The sequence below is a fragment of the Myodes glareolus genome, chromosome 1 (genome assembly GCF_982192425.1).
Source record: "Myodes glareolus chromosome 1, mMyoGla1.1, whole genome shotgun sequence".
NCBI lineage: Eukaryota > Metazoa > Chordata > Mammalia > Rodentia > Cricetidae > Myodes > Myodes glareolus.
In genome coordinates this window covers 88067890-88086720 of record NC_142026.1, presented here as the reverse complement: position 1 = coordinate 88086720, position 18831 = coordinate 88067890, and the positions used below count along the sequence as shown (strand labels likewise).

Sequence of the window (18831 nt, the reverse complement as noted above, 5' to 3'; positions counted from 1 at the left end):
TCCTCCACCTTCTACTGTGATTCCGGGCTGACTTGAGTGCCCTCCATGTATACAGTAACCCCCCTCCTCATTCAGCTGTGCGCAATAACCTCGCCTTCTCTTCAGCCATCTATAAAAACGTGCAGAGCTTCCAGGGTGCCATGTTTCTCCCTTCACGAGCCCACCCTGCTGGATCTCCACTTCTTCGTGAGTCTGTGTCTTTTCTTCCCTCCCTCTTGGCCTCCAGTCAGGTCAAGGCTCTGGCGCTGGGTTGGATTTGGTAGTAGACAGTGAAGAACTGGAGGTGGGTGTCAGGGAGGAGATGCATTTGGGGGGGATAATCGGCCTCTAGTGGTCTTTGTACCTAGCGGAATCAAGGAAGAGTGTGAGGGGCTGGAGAAACAGCAGCTGCTAAAAGCACTTGCTCTTGAGAGAACTCAGGTTCGATTCCCAGCACCCACATGGTAGTTCACAACTCTCCACAGCTCCAGTTCCAGGAAATCTAATTTCCTATTCTGCCTTCCTCTGGTACCAGGCACCCACACAGTGGTTCACAAACACCAAAACTCCAGTTCGAGGGAATCTAAATCCCCCTTCTGACTTCCTCTGGCACCGGGCACACACATGGTACACATCCATCCGTCCAGGTAAGCACTTATATATATGAAATAAGTAAATCTAAAACAATAAAGAGTGTGACGAGAATGCTGTGTGTCAAGGGACTTCCTCTAACACCAAGTGTAAGTTTCACAGCTGCCACCAGAGGGCAATGTAGAGCAAAAGTCCTCACCTCCATCAGCAGGGGCTGCTCAGCCTAGGCAGAAACTAACCTGTTATAAACAACCCAGTCTCAGGTGTTCTATTACAATAACCCCAGACAGCCAGTAAGACACCACTTGCATTTCTGGGCCTTGTTCTTTCAGGCAACGTTTCCAGAAGCTGCATGACGCATGTGTGATATTACAAAGGGTTGGGTCCTAGCATGCTTTCCATTGCTATGATAAACATTATGACCTTAAGCGACCTGGTGCAAGAAGGGGTTGATTTCGTTGTCCGGTTACAGTATTTCACGAAGAGAAGCCGAGGCAAGAAGGAGGAACTGAAGCAGTGGGCACGAAGAAACACGATTTATTCCCCATGGCTTGCTCGGCCTGCTTTCCTATACAACCCAGGACCACCTGCCCACGGGTAGCACCGCCCCCAGTGGGCTGGGCCCTCTCACATCAATCATTAATCAAGAAAATGCCAGCTGGGCAGTGGTGGTCACACACCTTTAATTCCAGTATTCAGGAGGCTGAGGCAGGTGGATCTCTGAGTTTGAGACCAGCCTGGTCTACAGAGTGAGTTCCAGGACAGCCAGGGCTATTGCACAAAGAAACCGTGTCTTGAAAAATAAAAAATAAAAACAAGAAAAGAAAGAAAAAAAAAAACACCTCCACAGACTTGCCTCCAGATGGATCTAATGGAGGAAACCTTTTCTCAATTGAGGTTCCCCTCCTGGACGACTACAGTTTGTATTAAGTTGACAAAACCCTGAGCAACGCAGATGGGCATAGGCCAAGACTCCATTTGTGTTTCCCAAGTCCAATGCTCAAACGCAGAAACAGCGCTGTCCTTCTCCATGGTTGTTTTGAAACAGGCAGACTAGGAGGGGCGAGAGCAGAGGCAGTGTCCTCCCTCGGAGATGGAGTTGAAGCTTGCTAACGGGAGGGGACTAATTTCGGGACACATTCCACTCTTGAAATGACTGCAGATCCCAAAAGGTTTTGGGCACAGGAGCTGGGGGCACTAGACTCCATGACCACGTTAGAAGGGAAAGCACATGCTTCCCAGGCTGACGGCACACACACCTGTGATCTCCTTGCTTGGGAGCATTGCAAGTTTGATGTTAGGTGGGCTGTCTCAAAGAAAACAAGACACTTTAAATAATATTTACGGAAAGCATACTTTACTTACTATTTTTAAGAGTTAAATTGACGTTTTTCCAAACTGAGAAGGAGCTCTCTTGGGCATGCCTTTGCCCTGGGAGGGGATGAGCCTCCTCCCACCGAGCACGTGACTGCTGAACGCCGAGACTGGAAACCAAGGGCAGCAACAGAAGGCACTGCCTGGTTCTGTTTTGTTGTTACCAAGGGTGAGGAAGCAAAGAAGGGGCCTCTTGCCTCCGGGAGGGAAAGGCACAGACACATGAAGGTACCAGAGAGGCCTTGTGATAGCATCGGTTGTTTGTGACCTGGGCATCAAGACCCGTAAGTACAGCAGGCTTGGCGATCCCTTGAAACTGCTTCTCAATCAATCAGATACTCTGAGTGGAGGGCCCAGGATGCGGAGTCAGCCCCACGCGCTTGCTGGCTGCATCATCACAGGGCAGACACATCCTGCTGAATATCAGAATCCCACGGGGAGCATTAAAGGACATGGGTGCTAGGTGCCCCATGTGCAAGGATGCCTGACTGGAGGTGGCCCTGGCCTGGGAATAAGCAGCATTGAGATTTCCCAACTCGCAAGCCTAGACCTTCCTGTCAGTTCACCAAAGCGACCACAAGATGGTGCCCTCTTCATGGGAAATGGCTGAAGTCCACCAACCGGAGCAACTATTTCTGTATTAGGCTGTACTAAAAGAAAGGATTCTGATTTAAGGCATCTCAGCCAGAGCCCTGCATCCTTGAGTGTGACTTCAATGTGTGTCTTAGCAACTCAGCTCTGATTTTGTCGTTTTCTGGTCTCAGTTTCCCTGTCTGTAAAATGGGAATAATAGTATCTGTATCTCAGAAGAGAGTCACAAGGAATAAATGAGCTTTTCAATGAAGAATTTAGCACTTATAAGTGCCGTATGCCTCTTCAATAAGTAAAAGTGAGCATATCTATTTATTCCTGTTAGATGCAAAGATTGTTTTTAAATTCCAACTAATTTTAAACTTCTATTGTTGTTCCAGGGCAAAAGCAGAGCAAGGTGGGGAGAGGGAGATTTCAGAAAGATTAAAGCATTTCCTTACGATAAAAATGGAAAACCCCACCGAAAATGCTTAAATGGGATTCAGCAGTACTTTACTCAGAAATAGGACAAAATTATGTAAGTCCCCATGTTATCGATCTCATGATTGTCACCAGCAAATGAGCTCATGGTCTGTTGTTTTTGTTTTGTTTTGTTTTTTAATCACAAAAAGAAAGCAATGAATGTTTTTCTTTTTCTAAAAAAAAGTTGTCCTGTTTTTTTTCCCATTTATTTTTTGTCAAGTTTGGGATGGGAGGTGAATTAGGAGGGTGCTACAGGGACCTGGCACTTCTGGAGGTGAGTTAGGAGGATGCTGAGGGTCCTGGCACTTCTGGACCCAGGCCTCCTGGTCTGAGTCTCAGGGGAGCAGAGCCTTAGTTCCACTGCAACACTTGCTGGGATCTCAACCCACACTCTGAGCACTTCCAGAGAGAACCCCAGGGGAAGGACTGGCAAGCTGGGAATGTCAGCGATCACAGCTGGAAGGAAGACTGAAGTGAGGCTTCCCAGTGGGGCTGCTCCATGCTGTACTTGGTCTTAGAGGTGGGGTGTCCCTAACTAAAAAGTGAAGCCCTAATGTGCTCCACAACCTGGAACTTTTGATATGCTGGCTAATATGTCAAGTGGAAAATTCCATGTCTCACCTCATCTCATGGTCAAAATGCAGGCCCAGGGGCTGGAGAGATGGCTCAGTAGTGAGGAGCACTTTCTGCTCTTCTAGAGGACCCAGGTTCAGTACCCAGCATCCATATGCCTGCTCACAATACCTGGAACTCCAGTTCTAGGGGATCTGATTTCTTCTTCTGGCCTTTGAAGTCCTTGGGCATGACCAGCACATGGTGTAGACGTACATGCAGGCAAAACACGTACACATAAAATAGATAATACCTTAAGACTCAGGCACACTAGAACTACCGTACAAAATTACCTTTGGGTTATGTGTAGAAGAAGGTTTATAAGAAGCTTAAACAAATTTTCTGTTTAGTCTGTAGTACTGCCCCAAAGATACTTCATTATAAATATGCAAAGGCCCCAAATCTAAGAAGCACTCTGCATCCAGAACCCTTCTGGTACTGAGCATTTGAGCAAAGGACATCCAATCTCTGTTTTCCTTTTGGTCCGGCTGCCATGTTGTTTTCTTGTTTTTGTTTGTTTTCTTTTTCTTACACGCTGTTTTGTGAGGCAGATTGTGGAGAGGAGGCCTGGATGACGTTGTATCCTTTACAGAACCTCCTGGTACGGAGGCAGAGCCCACATAGGGGCCTTCCAGGCCTCCTCTCTGCACCCAACTCCCGACTCAGAAAGCCCCTTCCACCGCTGCCTCTCCCACCGGGCCTAGGGTTTTAATTACTGTGAAGAGACACCATGACGGTGGCAACATTATAAAGGAAAATATTTAACTGGGACTCACCGTTCAGAGGTTCAGTCCATTATCATTGTGGTGGGACATGGTGTGCAGGCAGACAAAGTGCTGGAGAAAGAGCTGAGAATTCTACATCTTGATCTGAAGGCAACAGGAAGTAAACTAAGACACTGGGTGTAGCTTGAGCATATATGTGTTTTCAAAGTCCACCTCCACGGTGACACAATTCCTCCAACAAGGTCATACCTACTCCAACAAAGCCACAGCTCCTAATAGTGCCATTCCTATGGGCTTATGGGGGTTACTTACATTCAAACCACCATACTGGGTAAGTAGGTGTCCCCACCTGTAGGCAGATTTTTCATCAGGACTGTCAGCTCCCCAATAAAGACATGGAGACTTGTTATTAATTATGAAAGTTCAGTCGATAGCTTAGGCTTATTTCTAACTAGCTCTTATAACAATAAGATATTAACAGATATCTTTTGTTTATGTTTGTTTGTTTGTGTTTTGGTAGGAGTGCTCCATCTGCATGTATCCCTGCATGCCAGAAGGGGCATCAGGGCATCAGATTCCATTACAGATGGTGTGAATCACCATGTGGGTGCTGGGAATTGAACTCAGGACCCCTTGAAGAGCAGTCAGTGCTCTTAACCACTGAGCCAGCTCTCCAGCCCTAAACAATATCATTTAATCTACTTTCTTTTATGTGACTCAGTTACCTTTACTCTGTATTGCTTATGCTGCTTCCTCCACATCTCCTGGTGTCTCCATCCTTCTTCTTCCCAGCATCCTATGTGTCTGGAAATTCCACCTAGCTATTGGCCATCCAGATTTTTTATTAAACCAATCACAGTTACACATCTTCACACAGCGTAAAGGAATATTCCACAGCCCCCACCTTTTCCTCTTCAACCTGTGCATCCTTCCTAAGCTCCGTACTGAAGACGAACCCCTCCAGCAGAAGCCCACCCTGCTGCCATGTGCACAGGGTACTGAGCTCTCCTACTGGAATCTCCAAACAAGCTTTCCAGGTCCAAACCCGGACCCGGAACAAAGAACTGGAGTGGGGCACTATGCCACAAACACCACACACTCAGGGAGAGTTTCTTTTTCTGTCAGTCCTCTGTCCATCTGTCTAGCCATCCATATTGTCTTTTTATTACAGGTAAGAAAAAAAAGAAATGTGAAAAGTAAAAGGTAAGTTTTAGAACTGGGACGTGCCTGGGTGAGATAGCTCAGTGGTGGAGTACTTACCTAGCATGGGGAAGGCCCTGAGTTTGGTAACCAGAACCACAAAAATCCATCCATCTGCTCACCCACCCACCCATCCATCCATCTACCCATCCATCCACACATCCATCCATCCACTCATCCACTGACTCACACACCCATCTATCTGCCCATCCATCCATCCATCCATCCATCCATCCATCCATCCATCCATCCATCCACCTACCCATCCATTCATCTGTATGTAAACGCATACAGTTACACCACATTTAACTTTCAGGAAGCCCTAATTCAGACTTTGTTCCATGCTTAGGTACCCCACTCATCTATCTGTTTGACATAAAAGAGTTAATATCCAAAACAGAATGATGAGGACAGATTATTAGATGACAAGTAGCCTCAAAGAACCCATTTACATTGACAGATATATGATTATTAGACTACTCTCCCAAATAGTTGATTTTCATATCATCTGGGGGCTTCAGGGTTTTTCTTTTCTGAAGGGGATTAAAAAGATCTTTTTAAAAAATTATTTATTATTTGTATATGTATGTGTTGAGTACAGGCCTAGTGTGGCAGTCAGAGAATAACACTGGGAATCTGATTTTTTCCTTCAACATTGTCAGGGCTGTGCAGCAGCCCTTTGGTCTGCTGAGCTAGCTCACTGGCCCGGGGTTTAAGATTATTTTCCTCTTTTAAAAATAATATTTTTTAAAATTTATGTATATGTATGTTTGTCTATGTGGGTATATAAATGGGCATGAGCATGCAGGTGCCCCTGGGGGCTGGAAGAAGGCATCAGAACCTTTGGGGTTGGAGTTGCAGGTGGTTTTGAGCTATCTGACATGGATGCTGGGAACTGAACTCTGGACCTCTGAGAGATCAGCAAGCATTCGCAACTGCCGCGCCATCTCTCCCACCCTTTAATAACTATAAGCTAAATCCCCTTTTGTGATAATATTTAGCAAAGACAGGTTTTACTTAAGTGACTCAGACAAACTCAATGAGGGAGAAATGAGCTTTTATTTACAGATTCGTCAAGTGTTCTCTCCTGTTTCCTACGAGGTCCAGCTCTGCAGACTCAGCATCAAGGATGGGCAGTGAACTCTACAGTGAGAGCGGTCCTAGCTGACACAGTAGGGCACCTGGGGTGATGGGGTTCACTTTGTTACTGGTATGGCTGTGGCTCTGCCTCCTCCAGTGGCTCCGGCAGTCACATTCCTTGTACCTGCCCTCCTTGACTAGCAGATGGGAGATCTGCCTGGTAGCTGGAACTTTCCACTTGCTCCTTCCCTGACGGTTTTGTGATCCACGTCCTCATTGGCCAGGTATTGCCTGCTAACCTGGATCTGTGGGTAACGCAGATTCTCTCTAGCACCAAGAAAGCCACAAGGCCTGGAGTTGACCGCAATTTGTAATTGACCAACAAACAGGAATACAGAAGCCGATGTAAAATGCTGTCCCCTTCAGTTTCCAAGGTGCGGCTACTGTGCGACCTGATTGGAGATGCCCGGGCAGCCTGCACCTGCTGCCTGCATGTGTGTGCTTGTATGTTCAAGGTTCAGTTGAGTGCAACATGTCAGGTTCTATAGTAATCTTCAGGAGTGATGATTCATTTTTAGGATGAAGAAATCAGTACAAATAAATGGGCAAAATGTGGGTCTACAAAGACAGGACCTCAGCGTCCTCGTCCACCGCCTCCGATGACCAGAGTCTGCAGGACAAAGTGCACAGTCGGTGATGAGGAGATGATGTTGTCAAGTCTCGCAGCCTTCACCAGTCGCCTGTCTTTATTCACGTGACAGTGACCTTACTTCTTGCTTCTGTCCCCTTCAATCCAGTACTGTTCAGTTTGCATCTCTGTGAGCCGGGAAATGGTGCGCTGGAATGCGAAGATTTCCTCCTCTCCAGTGAACATGGAGAGGCCTGCCGAGTCCTGAGAGCAGACAGAGCAGACAAACAAAGCAAGCCCCAGTGAAAACCGGTCCCTCCAAACCCAGGCTGAAAAAACCTTCTGGCTTATCTATTTAGATCTTTTCTTTTTTCCCATAGGCAATCTCTTAAATGAGACTAAAGCGTTAACTGATCTAAACTGATCTAATAGGTAATCAACAGAACCAGGAAGGAAAAAAAAAAGAAAAATATCCAATCAAGGCTGAAATAGAAACCAAAAGATTTTACTCAAAAGGAGGTTCTCTGCAAACTCCAAAGGAACATGCTGGAAAGAAATCTCTCTACAAAAGTAGCTAATGGCAAAAATGATTTTTGCTAGGCATGGTGATTTATCCTATAATCCCAGAACTCCATAGGTGAAGACAGAAAGGTGTAAGTTCAAAGCTAACAACCCTCCCCCCCCAAAAAAAACCCAGCAGTTGTAGAAAGGTAGGAAGCCCCAGGACAGATCTCCGGAGAGCCTTTTCTAGACTGAGTGACTGGAAGGTCCTGTGGGCCCTGACTCTGGAGAGCCTGCCTCAAATCTGGCTTTGCGAAGACTGGAGCCCTTTTTGGTCCTTAGCTACTGGAATATTGGTAACCTTGCTGAGGGGTATATTGGGGACACCTCCCGCTGTGAAGCCAGACAACACCCTGGGACTGGAGACACCAACATGAGCTTGTGGATGTTAAGACATTTCTTTCTCCACTTGAGGGTTTGCTCTTAAGTTCTTTCAGAGAAAAAGTCAACACTCCTAAGCCCATCCTCCTCTAAGCCCACCTTCCCCAACCCATCCTCCCCTAAGCCCATTTTCCCTAAGTGCATCTTCCCTACCAAGTCACTGTGACCCTAGGACCCTGAGGTCACATTCTCTGATTTAGCCATGATGGGTCCCAGTCTGAAGCCTGACTTACAGAAATTTTAAAAGCCTGTGAGAGAAGCTGGTTTGACTGACTAGTTCCTCAGGTGCACTGACAGCACACAGGGTCTGCTCTTTGAGAGCCATCATTCCCACGACACCCACATTGGGGTTTAGGTAGCTATTCCTACACCACTGAGGTCTGGTGTTGTCTTTCCGAACCGTCCATTCTGAAATCTTAACCCCCAAAGGAGGTTAACCCAGGAGCGACACTGGTTGACAGAGCCTTAAAGAGCTAACTAGGTTTTGAGAGTGGGTCTCCAAGAATCGAAGGCCAGGGAGATCTTTCCCTCCTTCCATCATGGGTGCTCTGACTCGGGAACTGGGAGAAGCAGCCTGCGTGGTGGGTTAGCCACACATGTTGCAGTATTTCATCATAGCAGCCTAAAGACTAAGACACACAACACAATCATGTTGAAAAGTTTATCTTTTGAAAGCATTATTGGACCCTTTCTCTCAAACTCTTAGGATGAATAATGTCGATTCAAGTCAACAAGAATTCACTGTTGGACCTAGACGAATGCGACCCCATTCTTGGGTCAGTGTTGACAATTGAGATTTATTTTTTTTAAGACTTAATTATTTTTTATTTTACATGTATGGGCACCTTGCCTGCAGGTATGTCTATGCACCATGTACATGCAGTATGTAGGGCATCAGATCCCCTGGAACCAGAGGTACAGACAGTTGTGAGCTGCCATGTGGAGGCTGGGAATCGAACCCCGGTCCTCTGGAAGAGCAGTCAGTGCTCTTAACTGCTGAGCCATCTCTCCAGCCCTAGTTGAACTTCTGACTAATAGGTCAGTTGTTGATAGCTGATCAATATACCCCATAACGCTCTCACAGAAGAAGGGAATGCAGTCCCCTCTGTTTGGCCTGGGATGAATTCAGAGTCCAAACTCCAGAAAAACCCAGACCACGTCAGTGTGTTTCCTCCAGAGTACCCCGAGGCTAGCACAGAGAAATGCTCTGCAGATGCTTGCTTAATGGAAAGTCTGGCAAAGAGCCATGCATTTCTTTCTTTCAAGTTGGGACTTGCTAGGTTCTCTGTGGGACTCTGTTTCTGCTATGTGATAATGAAGCAGTGGCCTACACACTCAACAGAGCCTCTAAGTCTAGACTCTCTACATGTGCCGATATTGAGACGAAGTCAGCTAGAAAGTATCAATTCAGTGGTTCCTTCTGCAAAATGTAGCATATATCAAACCCCAAATCATCAAACCATTTTATAATAAAATGAAATCATGCTAATATCACCTACCTGGCTCAGCCCCAAATCATCCATCAGTATTCTGCTTTGCTCTAACTCACTGTCTTGATGTTGATGCAAAAATAAGCTAGAGATAGGGGTCTCCGCAGAGCAAATCATGCGCACCTGAACCAGGAGAAGGAGCACAGGGTCAGATGCCACACTCAGGCTGAAGAAAAACTCTTTCGCAAGATAAAGATGTGTTTATCACATAAGGAGCTTGGGTCTTTGCTTTTAAAATTGTCTGTTTTTTTTCCGAGTAGTTTTTAGTGAACTAGTGATCTCGATACATTTCTGCATATCTTAGACCATGCTGTGATACAGACAGAAGGGACTTCATACAGGGAAGCCCAGGCCTATGGCAGCCTCAGCCTGGATCCTCGGGTCTGACTCCAGCGCTCTTGCCTTTACAACTGGTCTGGATGTCATCGACCCCTTCAGAACTTGTGCTGAAAAATTCCCATACATACTATTAAGAGGTAGAGCCTTTGGGGTCATGATGGTTTCACAAAGATCTGCCTAAATCCATTTCTCTTTCTAAGATTTAGTTTTAATTATGAATGTCTGGGTATGCGCAGGGGTGCCTGGGTATGTGCTGGAGAGTATGGGTATGTGCAGGGGTGCCTGGATGTGTGCAGGGGTACCTGAGTGTGTGCAGGGGTGCCTGGGTATGTGCAGGGGTGCCTGGGTGTGTGCAGGAGTGCCTGCAGAATTCAGAAGAGGGTGTTGTTTCCCCTGGAGCCAGAGTTGGAGGCATTTGCAAGTGCCCAACTCGGGTTTGTGTTCTCTGGGAGAGCAGCGCGCACGCTTAACCATGGAGCCAGCTCTCAGCCCCTCCAGACCTTTTTCTATTAGCAGCCTGCCAGGCACTCCTCACAGAGCTTCACATCAGCGTCCTTTCATTATCTCAGCGGCCAGTGAGTGTGCAAACACGATCACAGCTTGAAAACAGTTTCTATCTCTTATATTTTGAGTCCACCCATTCAGTAACAAATCGTTCTTGTTCTTCATTTTGTTCTTTCAGGAAGATCTTGACTATAGCTTGGGCTGTCCTCCAACTCACTATATTCCTGCGTCTTCCTTTCACGCACTAGGGTCATAGGCATATACACAGATAGACAGGGCTATAGGTATATACATATACAGAGTTATAGGTATATGCATATATACACAGGGTTATAGGCATATATACATAAACACATATACACATGGTTATAATATACACATATACACAGGGTAATAGGCATGTACACATATACACATGGCTATAATATACACATATACACAGGGTAATAGGCATGTACACATATACACATGGCTATAATATACACATATACACAGGGTTATAGGCATATACACATATATACAGGGTCATAGGCATAAACACATATACACATGGTTATAATATATACATATACACAGGGTTATAGGCAGATACACATGCCCAGCACCAAAACAACCCCTCTGGATGTTTGAAGAGCCTATATTTGCTGTCAGCCTTTCAAAAATAATCATTCAAGTAAATATATGGATACTTTAAAACAACATGTTGACTTTAGGGACTAGCATTCCCATTTTATTTTAATAAACTCTTTTAATCACAAATGACACTTTTTTCATTACCTAAGTGGAAATGTCCTGTTTTACGAATCTTCATGAATACATTCTAGAATAATGTCTGCTTAATGCTCTCAATTTCTGAAATAAGATAATTTTGACTATACTTTAAAAGAGAGATCCAAATGTGTGGTTTAGCTAGAATAACTGCGGGGGTGGGTAGGCTGACTACTCCATCACACTGCCAGGTAACGCTCTTGCTCATCTGAGTAAGTGAAAGGGTGGGAGAGGATCGAGCAGTGGGCTGAGCAATGGGGAACATTTTCTTTAAGGCATTCCCAGCTGAAAGACAAACAAGGCGAGCCTTTACCCTCTCTTCCAATGCCACTTCCACATCTTCCTCACAAAGCCTTTGCCCTGTAAAAACAGCGATGCCCCCCAGGATCTTGGGTTGTACCCAGAGTGTGGAGACGTGCCATGAGGACAGGGCTTCACAGCAATATGCCTGGAACCTCAGCTCCCTGATCAGTGTCCATTTGTCCCGAGCCCTGCCCATATGGTCTTTGCTGCATACATTCAGCAGGCTTTCCTGGGTCACCTCACTGAAGGCCACAGGCTGCCTTCCACGCTCAGTAACGACCTTCCTCCATCCCAGGCTGTCCCTCGTGCCCTGTTGGAATCAGCCCACCATCCCCTGAACATTATAAGAAGCCTGAACCTCAAGGCTCACAGTCCTCTCGCTGTGTCCCAGCGGTCATCCTGAACTGGTAACTGAACACAATTTCCACAGACATATGAGATTTATGTTGCTCAGACCCTGGGCCCTAGGCGCTATGATGGAAACCACAGCAGCTCAATTGCCATCAGCTTTGAGCCTAGCACCTTGCTCAGGGTCACAGAGGTCACTGAATGAGTGAGTAAATGAAACACTAAACTCCCATGGCTTTCCGTACATGTCTCCTTCCCTACAAAGTCCCCTCAATTTTAGAATCGCTGCTCTAATTCTGTGCAAAGATGAGTGAGGGAAAGCTCCAATCATTTAAAAAAAATGCTTACAGTAGTTTGCTGTGGAATAATCCTTCTGTACACTGTGAATATGTATTACTCCCATTGGTTAAAAAAAAAAAACAAAACTGATTGCCTAAAGCAAGGCAGAATAAGGCTAGGTGGGAAAGTCAAACTGAAAATGCTGGGGGAAGGAGGGAGCAAGACATGCTAGAGGACAGGTAAAGCCATGAGCCATGTGGCAATATATAGATGAAGAGAAATAGGTTAATTAAATGTAAGAGCTAGTTAGTAATAAGCCTGAGCTATTGGCCGAGCATTTGTACATGTAAGCCTGTGTGTTATTTGGGATGAGGTGGGCAGGACAGGAAATGTCCATTTAAACTACCTTTCCTGTGGGTATCTTCCTCTTAGAAGAAGTTTACACTGTGAGAGGGGCTTGTTTTGATTGTGAGTGCACTACCTGCCACACTAGGTTCTTAGTACTTTATACAAACACCTCATCCTCACAAGCCCATATACATACCATTGTTACCTTTTGAGAGAAGGGGAACTACTACTTCTATAGAAGGCAGATAATGCTCAGAAGCCAAGCCAGTCTTTAGAACAGACAGCCTGGCGCCAGGGTCTACTCCTTAACTACTACTACATTGCCTTCTGTGTGCAGGCAAAGACTCTGCACTGCCTCCTAAGACACAGGGATCAAAAATAGAGCAGCATGACATCACCTGCTAGTTGGTTCCTGGGGGAGGATGGGGAGGGTGTAGTGAGCACTTCAACAAGGCAAAGGGCCGTTCATCACTCTCAGACCCACCAGGTACTCAGATAACACAGGCGCACTGAGCACTCAGTCCTGCTTGCTGGATGATGGAATGGAGCCTGCCACTAGCTGCTGCTATTTTTAATAGGAAGTACACAGCATTCAGCTTGGGTCAAATGTTGTTTTAAGCACTTTACGTGGACCAACCTGTGTAGTCCTCACAACAACCATTTGGGGGTGGATACTGTTAGCCTCTATCTACAGATGGGGAAACTGAGGCACAGCAGTAAAAGAATTGATACAGCCAGGATTCTGGCCCAGGTCATCTGACTTCACAGTCCTGTGAAAATGAAGTCCATTCTTACCTTGTAGAATAACCTCACAGAAGTTATCAATGAGAGTCAGGAACTGAAAATGGAGTCCATCCTTACCTTGTAGTCTCAGAAGTTATCGGTGAGAGTGAGGAACTGAAAATGGAGTCCATCCTTACCTTGTAGTCATAGAAGTTATCGATGAGAGTTATAAATCGTCGGGCTTGAGTCCGCTTTGCCAGAGAAAATTGTGGAATGTTTCGTACAAATACTGTATCAAAATTCTTTGATAATTCCAAATAGTCACTTGCTCCAAGTGGCTATAATTAAAACAAAGAAAGGGAGTTGTGGTTTTCTTTGGACTCATTTAATTTGAGAACTTGTCACAGAGTGATTCAATGGTGGGTTTGGGGTGACTGGACCCGACAGCGCTGTTTTTGAGAGTAGGGTGAGGTTGGATCTTAAGGCATTTTTTTTTCTCAATTAGTGAACAACGGGGGAGGGCCCAGCCCATGGTGGGTGGTGCCATCCTTGGGCTGGTGGTCTTGGGCTCTTTAAGAAAGACTGAGCAAACCATGGGGAGCAAGTCAGTAAGCAGCACCCCTCTATGGCCTCTGCATCAGCTCCTGCCTCCGGGTTCCTGTCCTGACTTCCTTTGGTGATGGCCAGTGATACGGAAGTGTAAGCTGAGTAAACTCTTTCCTCCTCAACTTGCTGTTTGCTCACAGTGTTTCACTGCAGCAACAGAAACACCTAGCTCAGACAGGAAACCATGCACATTTGCCGGACATTGGAGTTACAGCAGGAACCTCGGGAGGCCCTGAAAATTGCCACTCAGGGAAAACACTGCCCAGGAGGTACAGGGAACAGCCAACGGTGTCTTAGTGTAAGAGAGAATAATACCCACAGCCCTACCGCTCCAAAGCTATGCTACTCTTTGGAAATGAGTTCGAATTGTCTCACCCATGGATCAGAAGCAGATGTAAAAAGAAAATGGAAAACCTCACACTCATATGTGGTTCCTATAATTAAGCTGGCACTTGGTGCGTGGATGTGATTTTTATCAGCGCAAACACACGCCCAGGAACAGCATTCTCAGAGGAGCACGCAAGAGCTGAGGGTGACTGGAAATCAGAATTGTGCCCACTCAGCGGTTTCACAGATTGCACACCTTTGCCAGGAGGTTCTACGTTTGTCATTAGCTAACACCCCCCACCCCATATCAGGAAAACAATTAGATGCTCGCTCACATTAAAAAAAAAAAAGCGCAATATAGGATCTCTTTCCTTTACAAACAACCACAGGGGGAATGTGAAGTTGCTCTTCAGTGCGTGCAGCCTGGGAAGAGGACAGTGCAGATGGCTGCACCACAGTTACAACGGGAGAGCCAGTGTTCTGTGTTACTTTACCACATTAACACCCTGTGATAGGCCATAGATAGCAGGATTTACTTTTTTCTTTAGAAACAGCAGAAAGAAAAGTGAAAAACACACTAACTTGCTTTCTGGAGAAAGCAGCTCCAACAGCAAGGATTTAAAACATCAAGTGGGAACTTCTGCGCTGGAGAGCTTAGCGGGTGGAGTGATTGCCTCCCACGCAAAAGCCCTGCATAAAACCAGGCACAGTGCATCCCCGGGTCTCACTTGTAACTAATAAGCACCCGTGTAGCTTACCAAGACCAGGTCAAGGTCATCTGGGCTATAAAGTGACCTTGAGGTCAGCCTGGGATACTACAGATTCTGTCTTAAAAAAAAAAAAACATTAAACATATGAAAACTGACCAGGAGTTAGTGGCACACACCTTTGATCCCAGCACGGGGAGGCAGAGACAGATGGATCCAAGTGAGTTCAAGGTCAGCCTGGTCTACAGAGTTCCAGGACAGCCAAAGTTACATAGAGAGACCTTGTCTCAAAAAACAAAAAGAAAACAAAGTGGGTTTTCTATTGATAAATGTTTTTCATAGCGGCTTTGTTGTTCAAATATCTACAGAGCAGCAGTCATGGGAAAATTCAGGACTGATCAATTAGAAGAGATAAGTTTCATCTGACAGGACAATTGAGGGTTTGAAGATGTTGGCTCTGTTACTTGCAGTCAGGTGTCCTTGGCAGATCTCTCTGAAGTTAGTTTCCTCATCTGGAAAAGGGATTCTGTCTACAGGTTTGTCCCGAGGATGAACGTCTCAACTGCAGAGTGAGCGCTGGGGAAATGCAGGTCGCTGAGTCACAGGGAGGACACGGAGCACAACCCAGCATGCCTTATCAGTGCACAGCGGTTACCTTATTCAGTGCACAGCAGTTGCCTTATTCAGTGCACAGCAGTTACCTTATTCAGTGCACAGCAGTTACCCAGCGACAACCAGTAGCCCTTTCCTTTCCTTAGATCCTGAAGTCAGGTAGCCTCAGAGAGAACACTGTCTAACCCAGACTGTCCTCCAAGAAGAGACGCTACTTCCACATGTAGGTGACAAACAGCTTCCGAACCAGGCCCTGTCCTCCTTTCTTTGGTAAAATCACTAGCAACACATGGTGGGGCGAGGAGCATGAACCCACACTATGCTGGTCCTAACGCTGTAGGAATGCTTAATATTATGGAATAAATCAGTAAGGAGCTATATTGATAAAATGCAACCCAGTCAGAAGAGCAGGACAGCTCTCTGGTCTCCAAAGTAACAACACACACACACACAGAGTCACACACACACAAGTACAAATACACACACACACACACAAATACACAGTCACAAGCTGTCTTGGCCCCAATTCTGTTTCTAAAGCTAGCCTTTGTTGTGTACACACATAGACAAGTTCTAGAAAGATAAAGGTCAAAATGTTAAAAGTGATTCTCTTTGGGTGGTAGAGTGAAATCAGTTTTGTTTCCTTGTTATCTTTATTCCCTGTCCCCATGAGCTTGTATGACCTTTAATGCAAAAGCATACCTGTCTAAAAAGTGGAGACGATTCTTATAATGCGCATTCACGTCTCTCTCATCTATGTCATATTGCTACTTTTTTTCTTACATTTTTTGTTTTCTTTCTTCCCTCCCTTTGTTAAGTTTTCTTAATAGATGTAAAACTTTTTCAAACTTTTTTAAAAAACTTTTCATTTTAAAAAGAAAAGTAAATATATTCCAACTCCCAAATTATTATTTCACCTTAGAATAAAAAAACTATGAAATGGAATTTCCAAATTAGTACCTATATAAATCATGTCTATACCTATATAAATAATTTACAGTCATGTCTGCTAGTATAATTGTGAAGTGAACAAGTTCTATATTCCAGGTTCAAATGATGAATGCTCCTCCACTGTCTTATCTGAGCTCCAGTCTCATCCTTTCTGACAACCCCTATAGTTAAAGTCATGGTCAAAGTCAAGAGTGACCATTTTTCTGCACTCAAATGTTCAGTCCTGTACAGTCCTTCAATGGGATACAGAGCATTCTATTGGGTTGTCATGTTTGAGTCCTTAAAAACGAAAAAAAAAAAAGTTCTGTTTTTTAGTAGCTCCTGAACTCAATGTCTCTGAGATTTCCAATGCTAATTAAAACTCTTTTATTAAAGAAAGCAAAGTATAAATGAACACATTTTCCCCTTTACAGTTTGACGGGAAGGAGGGAACTGATATGAGAGGAAGTCTGACTGGGGTTATATAGTTACTTCCAACTGAAACAGAAGACAAGAGAGAGTGTGGCCCCCACAGTTGGCCTCCACAGCCCAGCACCATGTGAGTTCCTGAGTTGGGCAGCAAATGCCTCTTCCCACTGAGCCATCTTGCCGGGCCCTCTCTCTACTAAGTTAGTTATCAATTTGGTTAAGGTTCTGATTAGTGCATTTTACAGTTCTTGAATAGGATTTTTTTCTTTTCTGATGGGGACTCTCTATGTAGCCCAGGCTGGCCTAGAACCTGGAATCCTCCTGTCTCAGCCTCCCAAGCACTGCATTATAAGTATGCACCACCATGCTCAGATCCAACTATTATTATTATTATTATTATTATTATTATTATTATTATTCAAGTACTGAGATGTCTCCTTTTTTTCTGTTTCCTCTGAACTAGATGAGATGTCTCTGTTAACGGATAAATCTTTTCTAAAGTTCTAAAATCTTTTTTTTTAATTTATTTATTTATTATGTATACACTATTCTGTCTGTGTGATGTCTGCACGCCAGAAGAGGGCACCAGACCTCATTACAGATGGTTGTGAGGCACCATGTGGTTGCTGGGAATTGAACTCAGGACCTTTGGAAGAGCAGGCAATGCTCTTAACCACTGAGCCATCTCTCCAGCCCTCTAAAATCTCTTCTAAAATTCCAAAATCCAGTTTTACTCTGTCCCAAAAATGTTCCTGAATATAATAAATACATATATATGGATATGTGTGTGTGTGTATATATATATACTACTAGGACTATGTATTGCATATCCCAGTAGTCTGAGCTTCACTGTCTGGAGTTCCAGGTTTCACCGTCGTGCCTGCTTTTACTCACTGTCCTGTCTCCTCCTGTTTGGTCACTTTTGTGTCTAATATTTGATAGTAGAAAAAACTTGTAGAATAATAAAAGCAAAATTCAAAGCCTGAGGTTTTCTAGCACTCAGGTCAAAGTTCGGCTGCAAGCCCAGGACAGCAGCACACTGGAGCATCACTTACTCCTAAGTGAAGCTGCTGCACTCTCCATCTGAACCGGGGCAGTCAACTAGGACTCTTGACGGCCCCGTTCTCTCTCTTCTGCCCCACTACACAGCTCCCCAAAGCAAGCTCAGCTCACCTCAACTTAAAAAGACCAGCAGCGTGATGTTTTCCTCTTTCTGAGCAGTCACTAGCCAGGCTCCCTGGCCCGCCTTGGATGCAGGTCTGCTGCGGTCAAGTTCAGGCCAGCAGAATGGAAAAGTGAGATGAGCACAAGGTCTGGCCCAGAAACACACAGGACCCACAATCCTTTACTCATCTGCTAGCTGAATAGAAAAGACTCTGGGAACTTAGAGCCAGGCAGAGGGCCACAGAATCACAGTCCACTGAAGGGCAGATGCACCGGGCTGCACTGGGCAGTGATGTGAGCAAGAAACGCGTTTGATTTCTTAATTCTCTGATTCTTTAGGCTTCTTCACGTCCTTCCTGCAGAGGCATGTGGCTAGTGTCCATCATTATTTGAAGGGCGAGCCTTCCCAATGTTTTCCTTTATTTCTTTTGGCTTCTGCTTTGAAACGGGCTCTCATGTAGCCCAGGCTGGACTCAGACTCACTGTGTGGTTGAAGCTGAACATATGACCGTCCCGTCACCGTTTCCATACGCTGGGGTTACGAGAGTGCACAGCAGCCTGGTTTGTGCAGTGCTGGTGGACCCAGGACCTGTGCGCAGGAGGCAATACTTTGCCCACGAATTACTTCTCCAGTCCACCAAAGTTTCTGGTATAAACAGAAATCCTCGTTCTTGGGTATTTCTACCTTGGAGTCCCCTAACTCTTGAGGACTGCTTCCTCACTTTTCCTTAAAAATCTCTGCTCTTCGGAGGAGGAGAAGTAAAACTCTC

At 45.3% G+C, this 18831-nt stretch overlaps 1 protein-coding gene across 6 annotated transcripts in view; it reads right to left on the bottom strand.

The window, feature by feature from the left end:
* Nucleotides 1-6574: 6574 nt before the first annotated feature.
* The window catches only part of Afg1l (AFG1 like ATPase), a 156575-nt gene continuing 144318 nt past the window's right edge, over nucleotides 6575-18831 (bottom strand). For 4 of the 6 annotated variants that reach the window (XM_048425158.3, XM_085690821.2, XM_085690830.2 and 1 more), the window contains 3 exons: nucleotides 13484-13624; nucleotides 9684-9797; nucleotides 6575-7506 (listed from right to left, as the gene is read on the bottom strand). In XM_048425158.3, coding sequence (XP_048281115.3) covers nucleotides 7381-7506; nucleotides 9684-9797; nucleotides 13484-13624 — 381 coding nt within the window. In that variant the 3' untranslated portion in view covers nucleotides 6575-7380. Of the gene's footprint in view, nucleotides 7507-9683; nucleotides 9798-13483; nucleotides 13625-18831 lie in introns of those variants that run through there. The other 2 variants (XM_085690822.2, XM_085690825.2) reach the window with 2 other exon arrangements.